General features: G+C 48.5%; 1 protein-coding gene across 9 annotated transcripts in view; it reads left to right on the top strand.

The window, feature by feature from the left end:
- Positions 1-21,580, top strand: part of DGKZ (diacylglycerol kinase zeta) — a 759,825-nt gene that overhangs the window by 660,044 nt on the left and 78,201 nt on the right. For all 9 annotated transcript variants that reach the window (XM_085646693.1, XM_085646692.1, XM_085646686.1 and 6 more), the window contains 4 exons: positions 7,875-7,906; positions 9,689-9,732; positions 13,590-13,710; positions 17,802-17,838. In XM_085646693.1, the coding sequence (XP_085502819.1) occupies positions 7,875-7,906; positions 9,689-9,732; positions 13,590-13,710; positions 17,802-17,838 (234 nt within the window). The remainder of the gene's footprint in view (positions 1-7,874; positions 7,907-9,688; positions 9,733-13,589; positions 13,711-17,801; positions 17,839-21,580) is intronic.

Below are 21,580 nucleotides of genomic sequence, written 5' to 3'. Positions count from 1 at the left end.
ATTTAATGGCAGAGATGAGAGCTGTATGTGCCTCTCTACAGTCCTTGTTATACCATTTTTGGGGCAAGGGATTAGTTTTAGTAACAACTTTCCTATATGGTTTGGATAGCATTGATTTTAAGCTGTCAAAGCACTTAATATGAACACCCATCACACTATTTGCAGCTCCAATCTCCACCCCCGACATATCTATTTGCAACATTTCATTGAGTGCATTTCCTACTACAGCATTAATATTATTTAATAAGCATTCATCTTCTATAACCTGTGACCACTTCAATCTCCTCCTATCATTAGTAAGTAGGACATCCCCTGTATAAGTTGCAGATGGTTCCTCCCTTCTACTTAAATCCGGTGTCTTCATCGATAGGGACAATGGGTTATGATCGCTTTCCGGGCGCTCTAAAACTACCATATCAATTAAGAGAGCCCAATGCTCCATGTCCAGTAAAATATAATCAATGCAGCTTTGCCTATGGCCATTATCAAAAGTGCTTTTTCCCTTCGCATCAGAGGCAGAGCGGCCATTACATGCCCTAAACCCATTTTGTAAGCAAAAGGCCGTCCAAGACACTGCAGCCTCTGTAGCTTTAGCCATCTTCTCCACTTGTAAGTCTGGAATACCCCAAGCAGAATCATCTGCCATAGTCCATGTGTCTCCCATATCTAGCACAGGTTCTATAGTACAATTTAGGTCCCCAGCAATGATGGTAGTAATACCTCCGACCATTTTCGTTATCATGTGATCAACAAGGTTCAACAGGGGTGGGCATCGACCGCCAGAAAGGCCTCTAACATAGATGTTAATGATATTCATAGCTTGCTTGTTCCCTTTGTTCAAAACAATGGATAACAGATCCTGATTCTCCACTGGGAACTCTGTTGGATAAAAGCCCAGGGAATGTTTCACCCAGATTAACAGGCCACCTGCGGCCCGCCCTTTACCTCCTTTAATTGCGGGTTTGAAAAAGTTAGAATAGCCCAGCTTATGGACAGGTTCCGTTGCCCATGTTTCCTGCAGCAGGATAATATCGTAGTTGTCCATAAAACTTGACCAATCCGCAGACACAAGGCGTGCCTTAATACCCGCTATATTCCAGGACAAAATTTTTAGATGGTCATTCAAATTGCCTGGCAACATATAGTGTAAGTGCTGTACAGATCCATGAGCAGCCCCTGCACTATCATTATCCACTAGATGCTCAACACAGTCTACCGGGGCAATGATTTTCTCCTCGATCTGGGACCCCTGGATAACTACGTGTGGTCTAGGGCTGTTTGGCAGATATATTCGGCCTCCCTCCCCGTCAACTAGATTGGTCGGTAGAATTAGGCATACCACATTATAATCACTGGGGACTTGGGCTATCACACTACCAGTCGGAGACTCGCTAAAGGGTTTGTTAAGTCAATCTATAGCTTCCAAGTCAGAAAGGGGGCCAAAATGATTAAAGAGAAAGGGGCGCTGGCAGTCAATCGGGGTCAATGCCATGGGATGTCTTGCAGCAGGACCTTTACGGAACAGAGGATAAGATTGGAAGGGTATATGCCTGCGCGGGTAGAAGTAGGATAAATCTAATGTTTGTACATCCCCCTGCCTTGCAAATCTGGGTACTCGTTTAATAGCATCTACTACCGATGAGTCTTTGAACGATATAAGGATACAGTCTCCTTCTAGATCTTTAGCCTCAGGCCCCACCCAATCAACTCTCCTCACATACAATATCTCTGTAGGAGTGGAGGGGGGTAGCGGACGATTTTTGTTCAGCCAAAAGGTGACTTTATTACGAAGGTCACCATATGATTCCCTAAATCCTGGTTTTAATGGTGCTACGCCTGTCAAGACGATGGTGTATAGAGCCGCTTCAGGTGGAAGATCAACACTGGGGATGTTCGGCCTTTTACGCCCCCCCTCCCTGCGACTGGTAGAAGCAATATTTTGAGTTCTTGAAGAGATTGGTGAAGGACAATTTATATTAGATTGTATTTGAGGACCCATGTGTTGACGCCCAACCATATTTTGTTTAGCCTCTATTTTCGTTTGGGGCTTTAATGTCTGAGTCTGAGAACTAACACCTGGTTTAAAAGAGATGGTAGAAGAGGTATTGGTTTTTTGACCCCCTTTAGCTATGGTGTTATTTATTCCTGTCATTTTATTGAGGGAATTTTTGCCGTTTTCCATATTTTTACTAGTAATCTTATTAGGTGCCTTACTTGGTGCTGGTACATTAACAGTGTCCTTATTATTTAAGCCACACAATGCTTGCAGCATCGCGTGGTTTGATTGGATCAGACCCTCCATACTATCGATCTTTGAGGTCATGAGCCTAGTCTGCTCCAGGACTGGTAAAAGTAGTGTTTTAAACATGGCCTCCATTTTTGCCAGCAGAGCCTCATCACTATTGAGGCACATGGGACATGTGGTGGAGGAACCCAAAGCCAAAAGTGAGGGGCATAGCATATTATTATTGTTAGGCACCGAAGATTTTAGCAAGCTTAATTGGGGCTCGGGCCCCTGGCGCCATTCCCCTTGAACTGTATTTGCTTTATTGGATGTCATATTTCTTTCCCCTGACATTCTAGAATCCCGTTTTCTCTTTTTAGTATTGGGGGCAGAGTTGGATATAGGTGAATTAGCCTTTACAACAGGATTAGAGATATTGGATTGATTAAGAAGAGGAGTTCCGGATAATTGACTAAAATCCTGCTCCTCATTAATCACAGAGTCATTATCCTCCATCCCAATCTCCTGCGTATCTTTAGAGTCGTTAATACTAAGCCTTTTTTCCATTATTTTGTCTCTTGTGGACAGGCTATCCCCAATATTTTCTATATGAACTATTGCGTCCGTGGAGATGGTATGGACACAATTAAAGGCAGCATGGGGTACAGATGGTACAGGGGAGACAGATGTAGCTAAAGCCCCCAGCGAGGATCGTTTTCCACTAATCAGATCTATTGAGAGCCTTTTCTCAACCATGGCAATTTCCTTTTCTAAGATGCCAGTTGCCCGGGTGATAAAAGCGTCCAAGGGGCCAGAAACGACGCCATTAGATGTATTAATTTGTACAGTACGTACCTTCCCTGATCTTAATGGCATTTTTGGGTGGTCTTCAGAACGTCCAGAGGGAGTGGGCCTGGGCCGGACTCTGCCGTACTCGAACGGCCTCAAACGGCCCGCTCTTTGCCCGGTCTTCGCCCCGGCCGTTGCCCCGCGCGCGTCCCGCATGCGTGTTGTCCACAAAAGCTATGAAGGAAAAAACAAGAGGAGGGGGCGGGAAGAGGACCAGCTGCGGCCGATCCACGCCGCTAGGAATGCTGGTCCTCGCAGTCCCGCCTCTACCCCTGTTGACCAAATGACAGCTTGCAAGGGGCGCGTTGGTGCTCAAAGCACATGAAGGGAGGCAGAAAGGATGTTCCCCAGAGAGAGTCTAAGCCTACGAGCGGCACCCGCGAAGCGGGGGCCGCGAGGCGTGGCAAAGTGGCCAGACAGCAACAACACAGGAACAGCGCTTCTTTGCAGGAAGGGTCCCAAGGCTCACTCACTCCACACAGTTTTTGAAGAGGAGGAGGAGGGGGCGGGAAGAGGACCAGCTGCGGCCGATCCACGCCGCTAGGAATGCTGGTCCTCGCAGTCCCGCCTCTACCCCTGTTGACCAAATGACAGCTTGCAAGGGGCGCGTTGGTGCTCAAAGCACATGAAGGGAGGCAGAAAGGATCTTCCCCAGAGAGAGTCTAAGCCTACGAGCGGCCCCGCGAAGCGGGGGCCGCGAGGCGTGGCAAAGTGGCCAGACAGCAACAACACAGGAACAGCGCTTCTTTGCAGGAAGGGTCCCGAATGCCAGTACACAGTGCTGGCATTCGGACTCAAATCCGCACCAAGGGTTTTCACAAAATGCCTGGTAGCAGTAGCAGCACACTTAAGGAGGAAAGGAATACATGTATACCTATCCCTCGACGACTGGCTGGTGAAAGCAAGCTCATACAACCAATGCAAGTGGCACATGCAAGAGGTCATACAAACACTAGTCCAACTAGGGTTTTCAATCTATTGGGGAAAATCATCAATAGAACCAGAACAGGTGAAGATATTCTTAGGGGCGGAGATCAACACCATACAGGGCAAGGTGTTTACGAGCACGAACAGAAAACTTTGGCAATACTAAAGGAGATGCGTCATTACCACAAGGGGCAAGCTCTGACAGTGAGGACAGTGGGCAAACTAATGGGAATGATGGCGTCATGCATACATTTGGTCCCAAATATCTGCCTACACATGAGGCCATTTCAAGAATGGATCCAGCAGCAATGGTCACAGGCAACAGGGAGTTGGGAAGATCTAGTGGTTCTCACGCAAGCAGTACAGCACGAAATAGCGTGGTGGAACAAGAGGAACATAACACAAGGGAAACCATTCACACAACCAACTCTTACAGTGACCATCACAACGGATGCCTCCCAGCTGGGGTGGGGACCACACGCAAACACCCTCAAGGTAAGGGGGTTGTGGTCACAACATGATGCGATAAAACACATCAACTACCTAGAGCTGAGGACAGTGTTCCTAGCCTTAAAAGCCTTTCAGAAACAACTGTACGGACACAGGGTACTAATCCAAACAGATAATACAACCCCCATGTCCTACATCAACAAACAAGGAGGAACACAATCGGTGACACTATCAGTGCGAGCACAGGAGATATGGAGATGGGCAATTCCAAGGAAAATCGACTTGCTAGCAATACATCCACCAGGAAAGGACAATGTGGAAGCAGACAGGCTCAGCAGACAGACGTCCGCATCCCACGAATGGGAAATCCGTCAACACGAAATCCAGGAGATATTTGACAAATGGGGAACTCCACAAATAAACCTATTTGCAACACACCAAAATGCAAAATCCCAAAACTTTGCATCCAGACAACCGTGCAAACGTTCCCAAGGGAATGCGCTATGGATAAGCTGGTCAGGGACATTTGCCTACGCTTTTCCACCAATACCACTGCTACACAGGGTACTAAACAAATGCAGATTCAGCAGCATGACGCTCATACTGATAGCACCTCAGTGGGCCAGACAAACCTGGTTCTCACAGATAATGGAGATGGCACAAGCGCATGCACACAGGTTCCTCACAAGAAAGGACCTGTTAACGATGCAGAACGGAAGGGTGCTACAACCAGAGCCAGAGAGCCTAAGCCTCGCAGCATGGCTCCTGAAGACCTAGGGTTTGCACACCTCAAAGTACCAGCAAGCACAATGGCGGTGCTAAGAGAGGCAAGGAGGCCTACCACAAGGAAGTGCTTCGTAGCAAAGTGGAAAAGATTCTCCGAATGGTGCATTAAGGAGAAACTACAGAGAAGGATTACCAAGGAATCAACAGTACTGAAGTACTTTACAAATCTACTACAAAATAAACTAAGCTACACATCACTAAGGGTGCACTTAGCGGCAATAGTGGTTTACACAAGAGGAGAAACAGCGAAGAGTTTCTTCACTTCCCAGGTAGTAAAGAGATTTCTGGAAGGGGCAAAGAGAATCGTACCGGCAAACAGAATGCCACCTCCAGCATGGAACCTCAATGTAGTGCTGACTCAATTGATGAAGACACCATTTGAGCCTATTTATAAAGTAACACTGCTAATGCTCACGCTAAACACAGCCTTCCTAGTGGCTATCACATCACTACGAAGAGTGAGCGAATTACAAGCGCTAACACTGCAAGAGCCCTACCTACAAATACACAATGACAGGATCGTAATGAGAACTGACCCACATTTCATGCCAAAGGGGGCGTCAAGGTTCCACATAAACCAGAAGATACAAATACTACGTTTTTTGCAAAAACCAAGCACAGAAAAGGCGCTGCACACACTGGACGCCAGGAGAGCAGTAATGCGCTATATAGGAAGAACAATTAATGCAGGAAAACAAAGCAATTCTTTGTTTCCTTCGCAAGCAGTTTTCTGGGACGACCAGTTACCAAAAATACCATTGCACGATGGATTGCACAAACCATACAATTCTGCCACAAACAGGCAGGGCAAGAATTACAAGGAGCAGCTCATGCTCACTCAAAAAGAAAGACCGGAGCAACAATTCCGTTTCTGGCAAACACATCTATTCAAGACATTTGCCAAGCAGCAACATGGTTCCTCCCTCCCCCCCCCCACTATCACCCCCACCCGGGCGTCACTCACTTCCAACAGGGTGACAGACTAGTGCTTGAATCCCGGCACTATAACAGAAGCATGCTGGGCCGAACTCGCAGCAGGCGCGCTGAAGGTGTGCCAAAGGCAAGCCCATCAACGCCTGTCCGAGCCCGGCACGGGGCCACCCCCGCCTGTTTTAAGACCGGTCAGGCCCTGAAGTACTCGGCAAAAGAAGGTCATCCACTTGAGAGCTGCTCCACCCAGCCCACCTGACCAGAGACGCTGTAGGAGCAGTTTGTGAGATACCGTGTCAAAGGCAGCACTGAGGTCCAGCAAGACCAAGGCTGCCATCTGACTGGCGTCCACACGCCTACACAGTGACTCCATGGCAAAAAGTAGTGCTGATTCTGTGGAGTATGTAGCTCTGATGCCGGATTGCGTTGGGTGGAATAGGTTATGCTGGTTAATTACATTTCCCTGTAACCTTCCTGGTCTGGGTCTCAAAGGACAATTGAGTCGAGCCAGACTCCTAGGTTTTTTGCATCTTCTTTAGGAATAGGCCTGTGTCCCAGCCTCTGGGGCCACCAGGCTGAACACCGGATGGAAGGGGCGGTCCCTATGACCATCACCTCAGTTTTACTGCTGTTCAATTTCACGCAATTGTTTGACATCCAAGAAGCTAGGTCTTTTAAAAAGGAGGAGAACTGGGTGGCTGGCTCATCTGAGTCATATGCTAGAGTGACAAGCTGTGTGTCATCCGCATATGACACAATGGTGGCATTGTGTTTTTTCCACAATCTTTGCTAGGGGGCCGATGTATAGGTTAAAAAGGGTTGGACTAAGAATCGAGCCCTGTGGGACTGGAATGTTTTTGGACATAAGTGGGTGGTGTGCAACCTGAAAGCTACAATCCTGCCCCCAGATCAATTTATACTTTAGGAGACATTTCTTTGAATTTAATCAAAGTGGTATAACAGTCAATTAAATCCATGGTATGCCCATTAATAGATACTGCTTTCACATCTGGTTCTAAGAGCCTTTCAACCTTTCCAATGAATGGGCAATCCAGAAAGGCTTGCATGATGACAGTAAAGGGAACCTGGGTCTCTGGGCTCCTGCCGGTGGACTGTCTCTAAACCCCCTGGCAGGCTAGAGCCCGTCAGGTAATGGAGCTGAGGTGTGATTGACTGCCCACAGATGGACTGGTCTCGGGGACCCCTCTCAGGACAGAGGTGCGAGTTACTCACTCCAGGTGGACTGTCTCTGGTCTCCCTGTTAAGTCAGAGCCTGCCAAGTAACAAGGCAGAGGTGAAACTGCCTCCCTGTTCATGGACTGGGCTCTGGACGCCCTCTCAGGCCAGAGCCTGGAGGTATAACACAGGGCAATGAGATGGCAGATTACATTCCAGAGTGGTCAGACAACGATGCTGCCCTCCCATTGGTACATTTAAGGTGTCCTCTGTTACTATCATGGTTGGGTACTTTCAATATGCAAATGATGCACACACCTGGGAATGGCCACTGCTTCCCTCTTCTCTCTGGACAGTGACCCCTGCATCAGACGGTTCATCTCTCCTCTGTCTTTTCCCAGTAGTGTGTGGGATGAGAGGGTTTGCTTCAGGAGACAGGCGAGGAGGCGTTGGACACCAGTTACTATAAGGTTCCCCTGAACAGGACTGGCTGCTGCCACCGACACTCACATGTGCTCTTTGTTTCTTTCAGGCCTGAGAAGGAGGGCGTTCCATCTCAAAAGGGTGAGTTTCCAGCTAGAATGCCTGAATGCTTAAAGCATCTGGAGAAGGGGCTCCCCTCTGGCCTCCCGCACCCCTCTTTCACTGCTTGCACCTCGCTTTCCCATCTTCTACACAAATGTTCCTTCCCCTATTGTTCCCTCCAATCTTCCCTTCCCCTCCTTTCTCTTTCATTGCATTATCAGTTGTCTGCATTAGCTCTGCTTTCCTTCACTTCTATCTGTCTCTGTGCCCTCTTTTGCCACTTCCTCCTTTTCCTTCATCCTTTCCTTCCTTATTCTCTGCGTTCCTGCCCTATTTCCCTTCCCTCCTGTACCCTCTTTCCTCCTTTACCCTCTTTCCTCCTTTACCCTCTTCCCTCCTTTACCCTCTTCCCTCCTTTACCCTCTTCCCTCCTTTACCCTCTTCCCTCATTTACCCTCTTCCCTCCTTTACCCTCTTCCCTCCTTTACCCTCTTCCCTCCTTTACCCTCTTCCCTCCTTTACCCTCTTCCCTCCTTTACCCTCTTTCCTCCTTTACCCTCTTTCCTCCTTTACCCTCTTCCCTCCTTTACCCTCTTTCCTCCTTTACCCTCTTCCCTCCTTTACCCTCTTTCCTCTGTACCTCCTTATCACCTTTCATCCTTACCGCCTTTCCTCTCAACCCTTTTCCCTCCTGACCCTTCCTCAGTCCCTTCCATGCTCCTCTGCCCTCCTTCCCTGCCCCTCCCCACCTTTTCCAGCAGACCTCACTGGCTGAATAAATTGCTCATCACACTTTAGCCCCCCAAGAAGACCACCGCTCCCCAGAGTCGGGCCAGGTGAACACTACTCGAACAGATTTCACAGCCAGTGCCTTCAGCAGTAAGTGCCTCTGGGGAGTGTGCGAGAGCTGAAGGGGGCGCTACTTTGTGATTTCATTCCCCCGAGAGAAAAGAGGCTGCGTTTGAAGGGCCAGTATTGAGGCTTTTCTATAGCACTTTCCTGCCTCCTCACAAAGCCTCGAAGCACATTGCGGCTGGTTGAATAAGTAGCTGGTCTGGTCTTTGTGCTGTCGCCCGGAGTTGTGTAGTAAGTGCCACGCTGGGTGCTCAGCATCCGTGGCAAGGTGCCCACCGAGTAGGGAGGCTCTGCAGACTTCCATTCTCGTCCCTCATTCTGTCCCCACCCTCCTGCTCTTTCTCGTCTTTGCCTTTCTCCTCCTGGCTCTATCCTCCTGAGCATATATTTCTTCTATATCTTCTCAATATCCTCTTTCCTGTTTCAGTTCTCTCTTTTTTCTTCTCTCACTTACTCACTCAAGCGTTCATGCATTCACTGCTATCTCCTGCCTGGCCCTTTCCCTCCCATTTTCTTTGTTCTGCATGGTCTCTCCTTTCTTGTACTCCTGTCCCATGCTGCCCCTTCTCTTCTGTCTCTCTGCTCACTTGCTCCCTTATATTCTTCCCACCCTTCTGCTCTCTCTCCTCATTATCTTTCTCCTAGCGTTTTTCTCCTGCTCTTTCAAATCTATCTCTTCTAATATCCTTTCTCCTTGTTTTGTTTTTTCTCTACTCTTCTGTTTTTTCTCCTCTATTCTCCATGTCCTTCCCCTCTCTTCTCCACACCCTTTCTACTCTCGTCTGTGTTTCCTTCTTCTCTCTCTTCTCATGTCCTTTCTCCTTTCTTTTCTGTATTTTCCTCTCTTCTCCATGTCCTTTCTCCCCTCTTTAACCCTTCCCTTTCTCCTACTCACAATACCTCTGGTGCTTTCTCTGATATTTTCTGACCCCCCCCGCCTCACTCTTTTATCTCTTTTCTCTTTAGATGCAGCTTTACTGGAAGCAGCGAAAACCAATGATGTTCAGAAGGTAATGGAACTTGTTGTTTTTTTGTGTGTTTTTTTTTGTTAAAACATTCTTTAATCGATGTTAATCTGTGTCCATCATTCAAGGACGTTCATGCAAAATAGGCAGGACCGCGAGCTCTAAAAAAGAGCATTTCACATAAGTGCCACAAATTAACTTTCTCCTTTTAAATGAAGGTGACTGTAAAGTAAAAAGTGATTTAGCACCAGCCTAGAACTCCATGGAAGGCTGATACTATTGGTGGGAAGTGGATTTATAAGGAAACAAATAGAAACGCAACAATTGAGCTCGACTTCAGAAGACAAGGATCACTAAACCCTTGCTGCTGCAGGAGTTTCATGGGTGGACTGTGACGCGTACGATTCCTTTGGTGACATCATTTCCCCCCTCTGTTCTGGGAGGAGCTCTGCACCTGATGAGTTTCCTCCCTGGGTTTTACCAATGCTGCTGCATCAGGTTGCACTAATCTACGTCCTACTGCACCATTGACCTCCGCTAATGCCCCTCGAATGACGAGGCGAGCCCCATTGGCTTGGCTGTCCTTGCTGTCGAGGAATAAACGGGATCACAAGTCATCGAAGAATGAGGGGATAGATGGAGCAGTTGCGACTGCTGACTGGTCCCTGTTGTGGGGTGCGAGCACTGCCTGTTCAGCTACTGCTGCAAGGGCTCATCGGTAAGCGAGTGGCTGGCCCTCTCTCCCTCCGGCACCCTTCTTTCATGCCCTTGGTCCTGCCTGCTGCCATCTTGGGGTGCCATGCGCCCGGAGGCGAGATTGATCTACAGTCAGATGTTCCACAACTGAGAGTAACCAAGAAGCTTCACCTCCCCCCATCCTAGATCGGGGACTTCAAGTTCAGGGATCATTCTCAGGTGCAGCCCACATGTTAGCATGACCACACTAGTGTGTGGTTAGAGGGTCAGGTGAAGTTACTCTGGAAGCGGGTTGGCTCTTTTACACCACAGCAACATGTCCTGGCACAGACAGAGCATCGCATCCGCGTGGCAGACTCCTGAAGCTGAGCTCTGCAACTTCTTTCGGTGCCTCTGGAAAGAAAGCGACCAGATTCTTGCCCTTCTTTTGTTTAATCCTCAAATGTCCACTTTTGACCACTCGCTAAGTTTTGTTCTACTTCCAGGTACGTATGTGCTTCTGCACAGATGAGACCCTCGTCTTCCTCGGAACCACATAATACATTATTTCAACTATTGGGTTAGTTCTTGCCCTCCTGAGGTGCTCACACCTTGTTGCCAAACATTGAAATATGGCTGACCCCAACCCGTGACTGGCGCCGCTCTTAAGGCATGTCACACCATTGTTGTTATCTTCACATCTTTTGGATTTCTTTCTATAAACCCGCCCGTTATTCTCTTTGTCTCTGCTGTAATTTCCATTTCTCCGAACAGGTAACTAAGCTATACCTGATCTAAACTTACTTCGTCTTGTTTCTGTTCAGCCCGTTGGCCACTGTTCCCACTCTTAAGAACACCCACTGCAGGGTTTTACGTTTGGTCACCAATGGATTCTGTTGGGCCTTCACCCAGTAGTTAACCTATTGCTTTACAAAGGAATTGACCATATCTAAACTGGCTGTAACTCCATAGCATGCTGTAAATGCCATTGTCGTGGTCACACAGACACAGTGGCTTAGTACAACTTGCCTTCTAGAAATGCAAACTTTGCCTTGCTCAGAAACCTCTCGATCCTTTCTGAGAATTGATCTCAGTTTTATGGAATCACTTTCTGCCTTTTTGGAAGTGAATCTGTCTGTATCTCTGGAACTGGGCAAAGAATTGCCAGTACTTACACTTTGAGGTTAGTGGTCTTTTCATGGCCTCATAAGCTTTCACAACTGGGCGGGGGTCACTCCAGCTCCCAGGAACTCGGAGAGACCCAGAGCTGACCCAGGCGCTGGCTCAACCGCGGAACCAGGCCTCGAGTGATGCTCCCTCGTCTCGTCGGCTGATGGATGAGAAGTCGAAGCACGCATCGACGACTTCTCCTTGTGGCGGGACTAACGCAAAAGACCCGGTGACTGAGTGCGGCGAGGCACCAGCGGCACACACGGTGCGGGTCTGTCACTGACAGGTGCCACCGGGTTTGAAGATGGCCTTCTTAGATGACCTATTCTGCCGCACCAGGAGAGAAAAAACTCAAAACACATTGACAAAATGTCAAAAAAGGGCTCTAAACAATTGACTAGGGGTAGCTCTTCCCAGATCTGTGCTGACTGGCATGCAAAGAAAAGAGAGGAAGTCAGCACGCTGGGTGGCAGCTATATAGGCACCTCACACATCACTTCTGGCACAGACGACACTGACGCTATGAGAAGCCGAACAACACCACCTACTGGCACGCAGGGGTGCTGCTCAAGAAAAAATTCTGGATCCAGTCTGAAGCCTGTGGATAATTCTACAGTAAGGACTCTGTGGCTAAATATTCTCCACCAGATAAGACGTTACCAAAGGTAAGTAACTTGTTCTTTAGTTCAATATCCCATAGAGCCAAAGAGAAAAGGAGTGTTTGTCTCCCTTAATGCAGGTAGTTATTTTGTCAGATTACCTGCTTTGAAATGTGTTACCCAAGAGCCAACCATAACGCTCCTTTGGCAGTCACCGTAATGCTGCGGATCACATGATCTTTTTGCCGCTGCTTGTCTATATCTGCTCATGACAGCGCTGCTATTCAGAGCTGACAAAAGTTCTAAATCCTCTCTGATTCGGAGCTCCATCGATTTCAAGCTTTACTTCAGCAGTACGACATGAGTTCTTTACTTCTTGTGGTAGAGTGTAGCATTTGGATTGAATCCATTCTCAGTAAACTAACATTCAGTGTTAAGTCCTCAAAGAATTGATGCCCGACGCCTAAATAAGAAAGAAATTGAACACATAAGTGCTCGTGGAAGATTCTGCAAATGTAGGCATGACCAGAAGAATATTTTTACTAAAAATAAGACGACGAGTCCATTTTTCCACTGATTTGTAGCAACTCATGGGACGTAGTAATGAGTAGTTGTGTATTTTGATAAGTTGGTGGCTTGCGTCTTGCCCTGTTTTTCATTGCAGCACAACTGGGTGTTGGCGGTACTGTTTCTAATTATGTGGTGCAGACAACACCCCTTTGCTATTATCCTTTTGTACCATTCTTCAATGTTGTTATTGTACCAAAGTCTTAGGGTCGCAGAAGTGACATTACATGTCATTGGACCCCGATGACATCATCAGAAGTGTCATTACACAAGTTTTAACCCTGGTGACAGCCAAGTGGGAGCTTTGTAAATCGTCTTTATTAAAAACGTGGTGAGAGCCCTTCGCTCCAGAGATTTACATGGCTCCCTAGGCGCAGCTTTCGGTCCCTTGCAACCCACAGTAAATTCCCTCCAGCACCCTCGCAGCCTCTCTCTGCCATCCAGCAGTCTGATGCACATGAACTCTCACCTGAACATTAGTGTGTTTTGTCCGCTCACGCCTGCACCACTTACTACGTTGCCAATGCTCGACCCTCCCGCTGGCCTCAGTGACCACGACTGATCTCTTTACAGTCTGCATTTGTGGATCGTTGAGATCTGGAGGTTGGTGAAGTCCTATCGGGGCCTCTGCTTATGTGACTTCGGCTCCGTTGCACATGGCTCTGGTTGACCTGTTGTGTATGTTGGTTGCCTTGCAGTGACTTCCCTACCATCCTGCAACTCTGCATCTGTGCTTCCGTCTCGGACCTCTCTGGTCACCTTTAGGTGTACTTGCCCACCAGTGTCACTTGTACCATTGTTTAATATTAATCAAGTTCCTAATGAGATGTACCCAACATCATTGATCCAGCCAAGAAAACCTTCCGACTTCCCCCCTTTCTTATTCTTTAGTTCCAGGAGGCGCACGAAGCTGGAGGGAACCTGATGATGAGAGACTCTTCGGGCCGAACCCTTCTGCACCACGCAGTGAACTCTGGGAGCAAAGACATCGTCAAGTACATTCTTGGCAAGGGTAAGCCGCACTGCAGAGCACCCATGGGTGATGAGGTTCTGGTGATGGTGGAGCCGAGGTAATAAGAGGTTAAGCAGTGCAGAGTGCCCATGGGTGGCACCCTCCCTGGCAAAGGAATGGAGCAATGTACAAAACCTGTAGACGCTGGCAAGGGGTATGGATCTCTGCAGAACCTACCTGGGCTCTTGGATAAAGCCACAGACTACTCTTACTAGCAGGTCATGCTGAGGTAGCGATGGTGTGTGCCACCCTGCATCCCCCTGAGTAATCCTCTGTACAGGCACCCCAAGTCACACCAAGAGATTCTCTGTGCTGTCTTTACTTTTAACACTAGTAGTCTTTGTGGGCGGGCACCATGTGTCACATGAGGGAACAGATACCTCTGTGCATATCAAACACAGCACATGTGGCCAGCACCTTTTCTCGCTGGCACAGCTTGCACTGCTGGGAAGAGAACCTCTAGGCACTAAAGTTTGGTTTAAGAGGGAAGCTTAGATGCGCGTTTGGACTCCTCCATGCTATTTAATAAAGTAAAATAATACGTGGCTCGACATATGATGGCTCCACTGCCCTCCCATGCATTTGGAAGTTAACTCTAGTGTCAGAGTAGTGTCTAAGAGGTGTCCTTACTCTAGGGAGTTTGAAACTTGTAAGCTTCCTAACTCTACACCAGGTCCTTCCAGATGTCCTCTTTTGCCACATGACTTTGTAAGGCTGTGATGCTCCTGTACGTTTTCTGGACAGTCTTGTGCAGTTTTCCCACAATGAGATTGACAATATACTGTGATACGCTTAGGAGTCTTCCTCAAGGCTGAGCTCTGATGTCCCTTCCTCGTAGCTGAGCTCTGATGCCCCTTCCTCATAGTAGAGTTCTGATGTCCCTTCCTCATAGCTGAGCTCTCATGTCCCTACCTCGTAGCTGAGCTCTGATGCCCCTTCCACCTAGCTGAGCTCTGACGTCCCCTCCTCCTAGCTGAGCTCTGATGTCTCTTCCTCGTAGCTGAGCGCTGATGTCCCTTCCACGTAGCTGAGATTTGATGTCCCTTCCCTATAGCTTTGCTTAGATGTCTCTTGCTCGTAGCTGAGCTCTGATGCCCCTTCCTCATAGCGGAGATCTGATGTCATTTCGTCGTAGCTGAGCTCTGATGCCCCATCCTCATAGCTGAGCTCTGATGCCCCTTCCTCATAGCTGAGCTCTGATGCCCCTTCCTCATAGCTGAGCTCTGATGTCCCTTCCTCGTAGCTGAGCTCTGATGTCCCTTCCTTGTAGCTGAGCTCTGAAGTCCCTTCCTCATAGTGGAGCTCTGATATCACTTCCTTGTAGCTGATTTCTGATGTCCTATCCTCAGCTGAGCGCTGATGTCCCTTCCTCGTAGCTGAGCTCTGATGCCCCTTCCTCGTAGCTGAGCTCTGATGCCCCTTCCTCGTAGATGAGCTCTGATGTCCCTTCCTCGTAGATGAGCTCTGATGTCCCTTCCTCGTAGCTGAGCTCTGATGTCCCTTCCTCGTAGCTGAGCTCTGATGTCCCATCCTCGTAGCTGAGCTCTGATGTCCCTCCCTCGTAGATGAGCTCTGATGTCCCTTCCTCATAGCTGAGCTCTGATGCCCCTTCCTCATATCGGAGATCTGATGTAATTTCGTCGTAGCTGAGCTCTGATGTCCCATCCTCATAGCTGAGCTCTGATGCCCCTTCCTCATAGCTGAGCTCTGATGCCCCTTCCTCATAGCTGAGCTCTGATGCCCCTTCCTCATAGCTGAGCTCTGATGTCCCTTCCTCATAGCTGAGCTCTGATGTCCCTTCCTCGTAGCTGAGCTCTGATGTCCCTTCCTCGTAGCTGAGCTCTGATGTCCCTTCCTCGTAGATGAGCTATGATGTCCCTTGCTCGTAGGTGAGCTCTGATGTCCCTTGCTCGTAGGTGAGCTCTGATGTCCCTTCCTTATAGCTAAGCTCTGATGTCCCTTCCTCGTAGCTGATGTCCCTTCCTCGTAGCTGAGCTCTGATGTCCCTTGCTCGTAGCTGAGCTCTGATGTCCCTTGCTCGTAGCTGAGCTCTGATGTCCCTTCCTCGTAGATGAGCTCTGAGCTGAGCTCTGATGTCCCTTCCTCGTAGCTGAGCTCTGATGTCCCTTCCTCGTAAGCTGAGCTCTGATGTCACTTCCTCGTAAGCTGAGCTCTGATGTCACTTCCTCGTAAGCTGAGCTCTGATGTCCCTTCCTCGTAGCTGAGCTCTGATGTCCCTTCCTCATAGCTGAGCTCTGATGTCCCTTCCTCATAGCTGAGCTCTGATGTCCCTTCCTCATAGCTGAGCTCTGATGTCCCTTCCTCGTAGCTGAGCGCTGATGTCCCTTCCACGTAGCTGAGATCTGATGTCCCTTCCCTATAGCTTTGCTCAGATGTCTCTCCCTCGTAGCTGAGATATGATGTAATTTCGTCGTAGCTGAGCTCTGATGTCCCTTGCTCGTAGCTGAGCTCCTGTTTTCCTTGCTTATAGCTGAGCCCTGATGTCACTTCCTTATAGCTGAGCTCTGATGCCCCTTCCTCATAGCGGAGATCTGATGTCATTTCGTCGTAGCTGAGCTCTGATGCCCCATCCTCATAGCTGAGCTCTGATGCCCCATCCTCATAGCTGAGCTCTGATGCCCCATCCTCATAGCTGAGCTCTGATGCCCCATCCTCATAGCTGAGCTCTGATGCCCCTTCCTCATAGCTGAGCTCTGATGCCCCTTCCTCATAGCTGAGCTCTGATGTCCCTTTCTCATAGTGGAGCTCTGATATCACTTCCTTGTAGCTGATTTCTGATGTCCTATCCTCATAGCTGAGCGCTGATGTCCCTTCCTGATAGCTGAGCTCTGATGTCCCTTCCTCGTAGCTGAGCTCTGATGTCCCTTCCTCGTAGATGAGCTCTGATGTCCCTTCCTCATCGCAGAGCTCTGATGTCACTTCCTCTTAGCTAAGCTCTAATGTCCCTTCCTCGTCGCAGATCTCTGATGTCACTTCCTCGTCGCAGAGCTCTGATGTCACTTCCTCGTACCTATTTGGAGAGCGTGGCTACTGCCCTGTCTAGCTGGGTTTGAAGACCCCACCATCTTTCTAGTCGGGGACAGAATCCTTTTTAACTGGGTAGTTAAAGGTTTTGCCATTTAAAATTCTTTACTTCTTTATTCAGCAGGTTGGCTGTGTTCTTCTCCTTTAGGCAATGGCTCCTACATGTGGTGCGTTCTCTGCTTTTATAGGACTGTAGCAGGGCACAGGAGGCATTCTATTTTTTTTTATTTTTTTTATTGTTTTTCAGAAATCTCAGCCTTTAATTCAGAGTGCCTAACAGAGCATTCACAAATATTGTAACATTTTACCTTTCTGTAAGGTGCAGGAGGAGTCCCTAATAAGATAATATTTAAATATTGACCCTCGGATTTCATGTAAATTCATTACACACCCGCTAGAGCATTGGAGCGAGAGGCGCTTTTGGAAATGTAACTTTGCAAGATACGTCTGGTATGTTTCTAGGGATCAGGATTTACAGCTTAGCATCTTTTGCTTACCTGTAGTAAAGTCCATTTATTTTGTAAAGTAAAGAACGTCCAGCCATTCAAGGCACTGAGCGGTATCTAACGTTCCATTCTGACACCTCCTCCTGGAGGAAGCCTTGTCTGCTCCAACGCCACTACCCTGAGAGTGTCAAGTGCTAAAGGGAGCATTGGTCATTCAGGCTTAGTGCAGCAGTATTGTGACCCCTGAACACAGTGATAATAAATGTTCTTGTCCAGTAGCCTCTGACTGCCCTAAGAAGGCTCCCATCCTCCCTTTTACTTTTCCTCACTTAGGTGCAGCGGTCCTCTTTCTTCCCTCAGGTGTTTCTATGTTTCTTTTACGTCTTTTCGCCTCTGCACTGTCTGGTTCCCTTGAAGCCAGTGGCTCTTCTGTTTCGCCCCCTGCTCTCCGCTGAGGCAGCAGGTGGAACAGATAATGAAGGCTGTCCTGCTCTTCCACCCCGCTCCCGCCAGGGGTGGTGGCATGAACTGGGGGGCTCTTCCTACTCCCCGCCAGTATCTTCGACCCACAGACTCTAACTCTGTCTCTTTCGTCCTCAGCTCCCACCGAGATCCTGGACATGACGGAGACCCAGAGGTAAGTCTCGTGTCACACAGAAACCCTATCTGGAAAGTCTGTAATTGTCACAGCATCCCCAGGACCCCTGTTGATGTGGGGAGACTAGAGATGCTGCCAGGGTTGACTTTAGAACATTAAATCCCACGCGGCGTCAGTAGCTAAAGAACATTTCCTCCTGAGAACCTGGGGTCTGGGTCCTACACTCTTCTAGCCCAACTCTTAGAATATGGGGGACATTGGTGTGTGTTCATGTGGTGCAGGACTGCAACCAGGCCCCCAAAGAGACTCTGCTCTGAATATTTGTATGTGTGAGTGGGCAACTCCACTGAGTGTGTCTGTGCAGTGTGTGTGCTTGCCAAGTGTCTGTTCCCAAAGTGCTCCCGAGGTTATGATGCCCAGAGGGAACAAGCATTAACAATGCAATAGGTCTCGCAACTGCGAATTTTGGAGCTATTGGCATTGTAAATGGCAATGCCTTTTAAAAAATTAAAGGCCATTGTTATTTACAATACCAAAAGCAACACCTATTGCATTGCATAGGCGTGTCCGTTACTGACCATACCTCGTAACTAGGGATGGTGCTGTGCAGGTGAGAGCTGCAGGGTACGTAGTTTCAACGTAACAGGGTTAAATGACACCATTGGTGCGGAGTGGGGTGTAGGGTGACAACGTGCACAGAATTATGTAACTTGGTATGGGAAGGTGGTACCCAAGGTCCACTGCCAGACAAGGCTGGGCCCTTCTCTTGGATTCACGCTCTCATCCCCGAGTAACTATTGTTTATATATCAAAGCATAATGTTGTACAAGACTATTACCTGAGGACATGATGTTTACTTCTCAGAGAAGGGGAGAAAAATGCACCTGGATAAACTGCAATGCAATTGATTTTTCATTTTTGGGGGGAATCAACTAAAGCAAACATACAAGTTGGCATCTTGAGAAGATCGAAGAAGAGCTGACAGTGTTTCCGAAAGAGCAGCCAGAGCCCGGAACCTCATCACAGTCCATTGTTTAGCAATATTTTTCCATCGCTCTAGAAGAAAAAAAGGTGTCTTTGAATATATAACACGGGACCATCTTTCTTTACCGTCTGAGTCCCGGAGCAGCTCCTTCTTGGAGTGGAGGAGCGTCGCCCCACTTAAAATCCCCCAAAGCCCCAGAGGTGAAAAATGAAGTGGCAGTTCATTGACATTTTATTTTTCATCCCTCGTCCAGACCCGAGCGTCAGGACGGGGTGGGGACGTTGCTGACTGGCATCCGCAGGGACGAGGGTGGACTGTCGAATGCAGTGTATAAAGTGTGCATGTCTTTTTGGCCACATGTGCACTTTAAACTTCGCAGCCCAACCCAGCTGTCTTGCTGGGTTGAGAGTACATGCAGGCATCCCGTGCGCTGTGGAGCCCCGAGTGAGGCCGCTCCCTCCAATCCGGGCACTGCTCACATGCTGTACTTGCGCAGCGCTAGGATTGGGCAATACAGCATCTGGTTCCACTTCCTGGAAAGGAGAGGTCCGGAGGAGAACCCTGCATTGGATGTTTGCTTGTTTTTTAATGATATTTTGCGCGTGCCCACCCCGTAGATCCCAGCCACCCCTGTCAGGCACCCCACCCCCCGCATGTTTGACACAACGTTGTTCGCCCCTTCCCGAAGGCCTTAAAGAAAATCTGATCTTTGGTTAACAGTCGGTCACAGTCACTTACATGTCTTGACAATCTAGGAATCTCAGCAGAGATACTAATAACCAGGCACCCAGCTCGAGCCACCACTTTAAAGGGCACGCCATGTGTGGCCCCTCAAGGGTGCCGCGCACATCTTCACCAGAAAGTGGTTGCCTCCGAAAAGTCCGAGAGGCGCCCTTTGCATATACATTGGACGGAAATGTGTCAAGGTTGGCACCCAGCCTAAGACCCTGATCCGGTACGCCCACATCACTATTCTAGGAATGCCCTTACAATGGTGAATTAAGTAGTGTCAAGCTATGCAGGAGCAGTGACTGGGATCAGCCATCATTTCACACCGAGTCTAACGGGAGGCAAAAATGTTTGGAGAGCTGAAGCTTCGAGGACTGGGCTACAAATCTGTACTTTTAATTTCTTCCGGATAAGAAATTTCATGGGGAAGCAAAATGGGACACGCGCCTCAAAGAGACTGGTCTGCAGGCCTTTTAAAAAAAATAAATAGGATGAAATAAAATTAAATGGAAAAAAGACGTGTAAGAGCCCTAAAGTTTTTCCTCCGGAGTCTGCCACCGGTGCTCCATAATGCTGGGGTCGCTGAACACCAAGGCTGCCTAGTATTGATTCAACCCTAGTCCGATTTGTTGCACCAACCAACACTTATTGTCTCTTTATCTCACACCTACAGATTCTTTTTCATCGTTGCTTTCTGCCTTCTTTGTCACTGTTTTCCTATCTCTCGCTTCCTCATTCTTTCTGTTAGTCAAAGTCTGATTATGTAAAATTAAATAAGTCTTGGTGCCATTCCAGATCTGCGCGCACCAGCACAAATTAAGCACTGCTGTTTTGATTCCTCACAGACCATTGTGTGTGACACCAATGAAGATCGTGCAAGCTATACCAATAATGTGTGGAGCAGAGTTAAAATGTAGATATTTTCATCAGCCTGCCAAAGAGCTTTAATGTAGGCAGAGAGAGAGCAGAGATACCGCCGTGAAAACAGAGCTTGTCATTATGTACGCACTTTCACATGTAAACACCTTCAGAGCCTGGGGCTCACTCCAGATGTATCCAGTTCACAAGAGTCTGGCGTCTAAACCCCCAAAGCCTTCTATTCTTAGCTGTGCCATGCAGCACTGCCTTCAGAGCGGTAATGCACGGCGGATCAACCAGCCGATTACAGCGTCCCTGGGCCTGTCAGCGCAGAGCGCGCGAGAGCCACAGAAGCCATCAAAACCGGGACGTCCTGCTCTCCAACAACCCCACAGCATGCACATCTTTTCGGGGAATGCTCCAGTTAGTGTGCATGGTAGTGCCTGCAGACTTTCTTATCTTTAGGGGGGGCATCTGTTTCTAATTAGCATGGCTGCGCTAAGGCCATACTAATTAGGAACAGATGGCCCCCCTAAAGATAAAGTGCTTCACGACAGCCGTGAAGCAGACGACCCAGTCCGGATGGGCCGTCCAGAAGGGAGAAAGGGGAGTGACCAAAAAGCATCCTTTTCAATGGGAAGCCAGCGTTTAGCATACACGCTGACGCGACCCAATGAAAATGATGGGTGGGGCTTCAAGTTCCCTTCTGAAATCTCCTCTCTCACTATATGTCTCGGCAAGCGAGCAGCGCATGCGCTGCAACACTAGGCGAGACCTAAAAAAGAATTCTGCAGCAGAGAGAAAACTTAAGAGAACATTCTGTTAGGAAGAGTGTAATGATTGTTGGGACTTTTTTCCCTGGAAAGCAAAGCCCCTGTCGCAGAGAGGGTTTTCCATTCCAGAGAGAGATGTGGCCGGTCACTGAGACTGCGTGCCACTGAGAAGTACTCTATTGTTTTGAAATCTGCCCCACTGCCGGACAGCAGAAGCCCCCACCAAGAGGGAAGGCAATGAACCCCAAACCAGTCTTTTTTTATACAGAGAGAGGTTCATTCCACTTGGAGAAGGTATCCGGGTTCCACCCCCAGGAGACCCCAACCTTCCCACCTGCCACAGAGCAAGAACATTATACTAGGCAATGATAGATCGATTCAGAGACCCCTGGAAGACCAGGCACCCCCTAATCTAGACTTCCACAGAGGGGTCGTA

This window comes from Triturus cristatus, chromosome 3_1 (assembly GCF_964204655.1).
Source record: "Triturus cristatus chromosome 3_1, aTriCri1.1, whole genome shotgun sequence".
In the NCBI taxonomy this organism is placed as follows: domain Eukaryota; kingdom Metazoa; phylum Chordata; class Amphibia; order Caudata; family Salamandridae; genus Triturus; species Triturus cristatus.
Note: the sequence above shows the minus strand (reverse complement) of the source record. Positions and strands in the feature narration are given on the sequence as shown.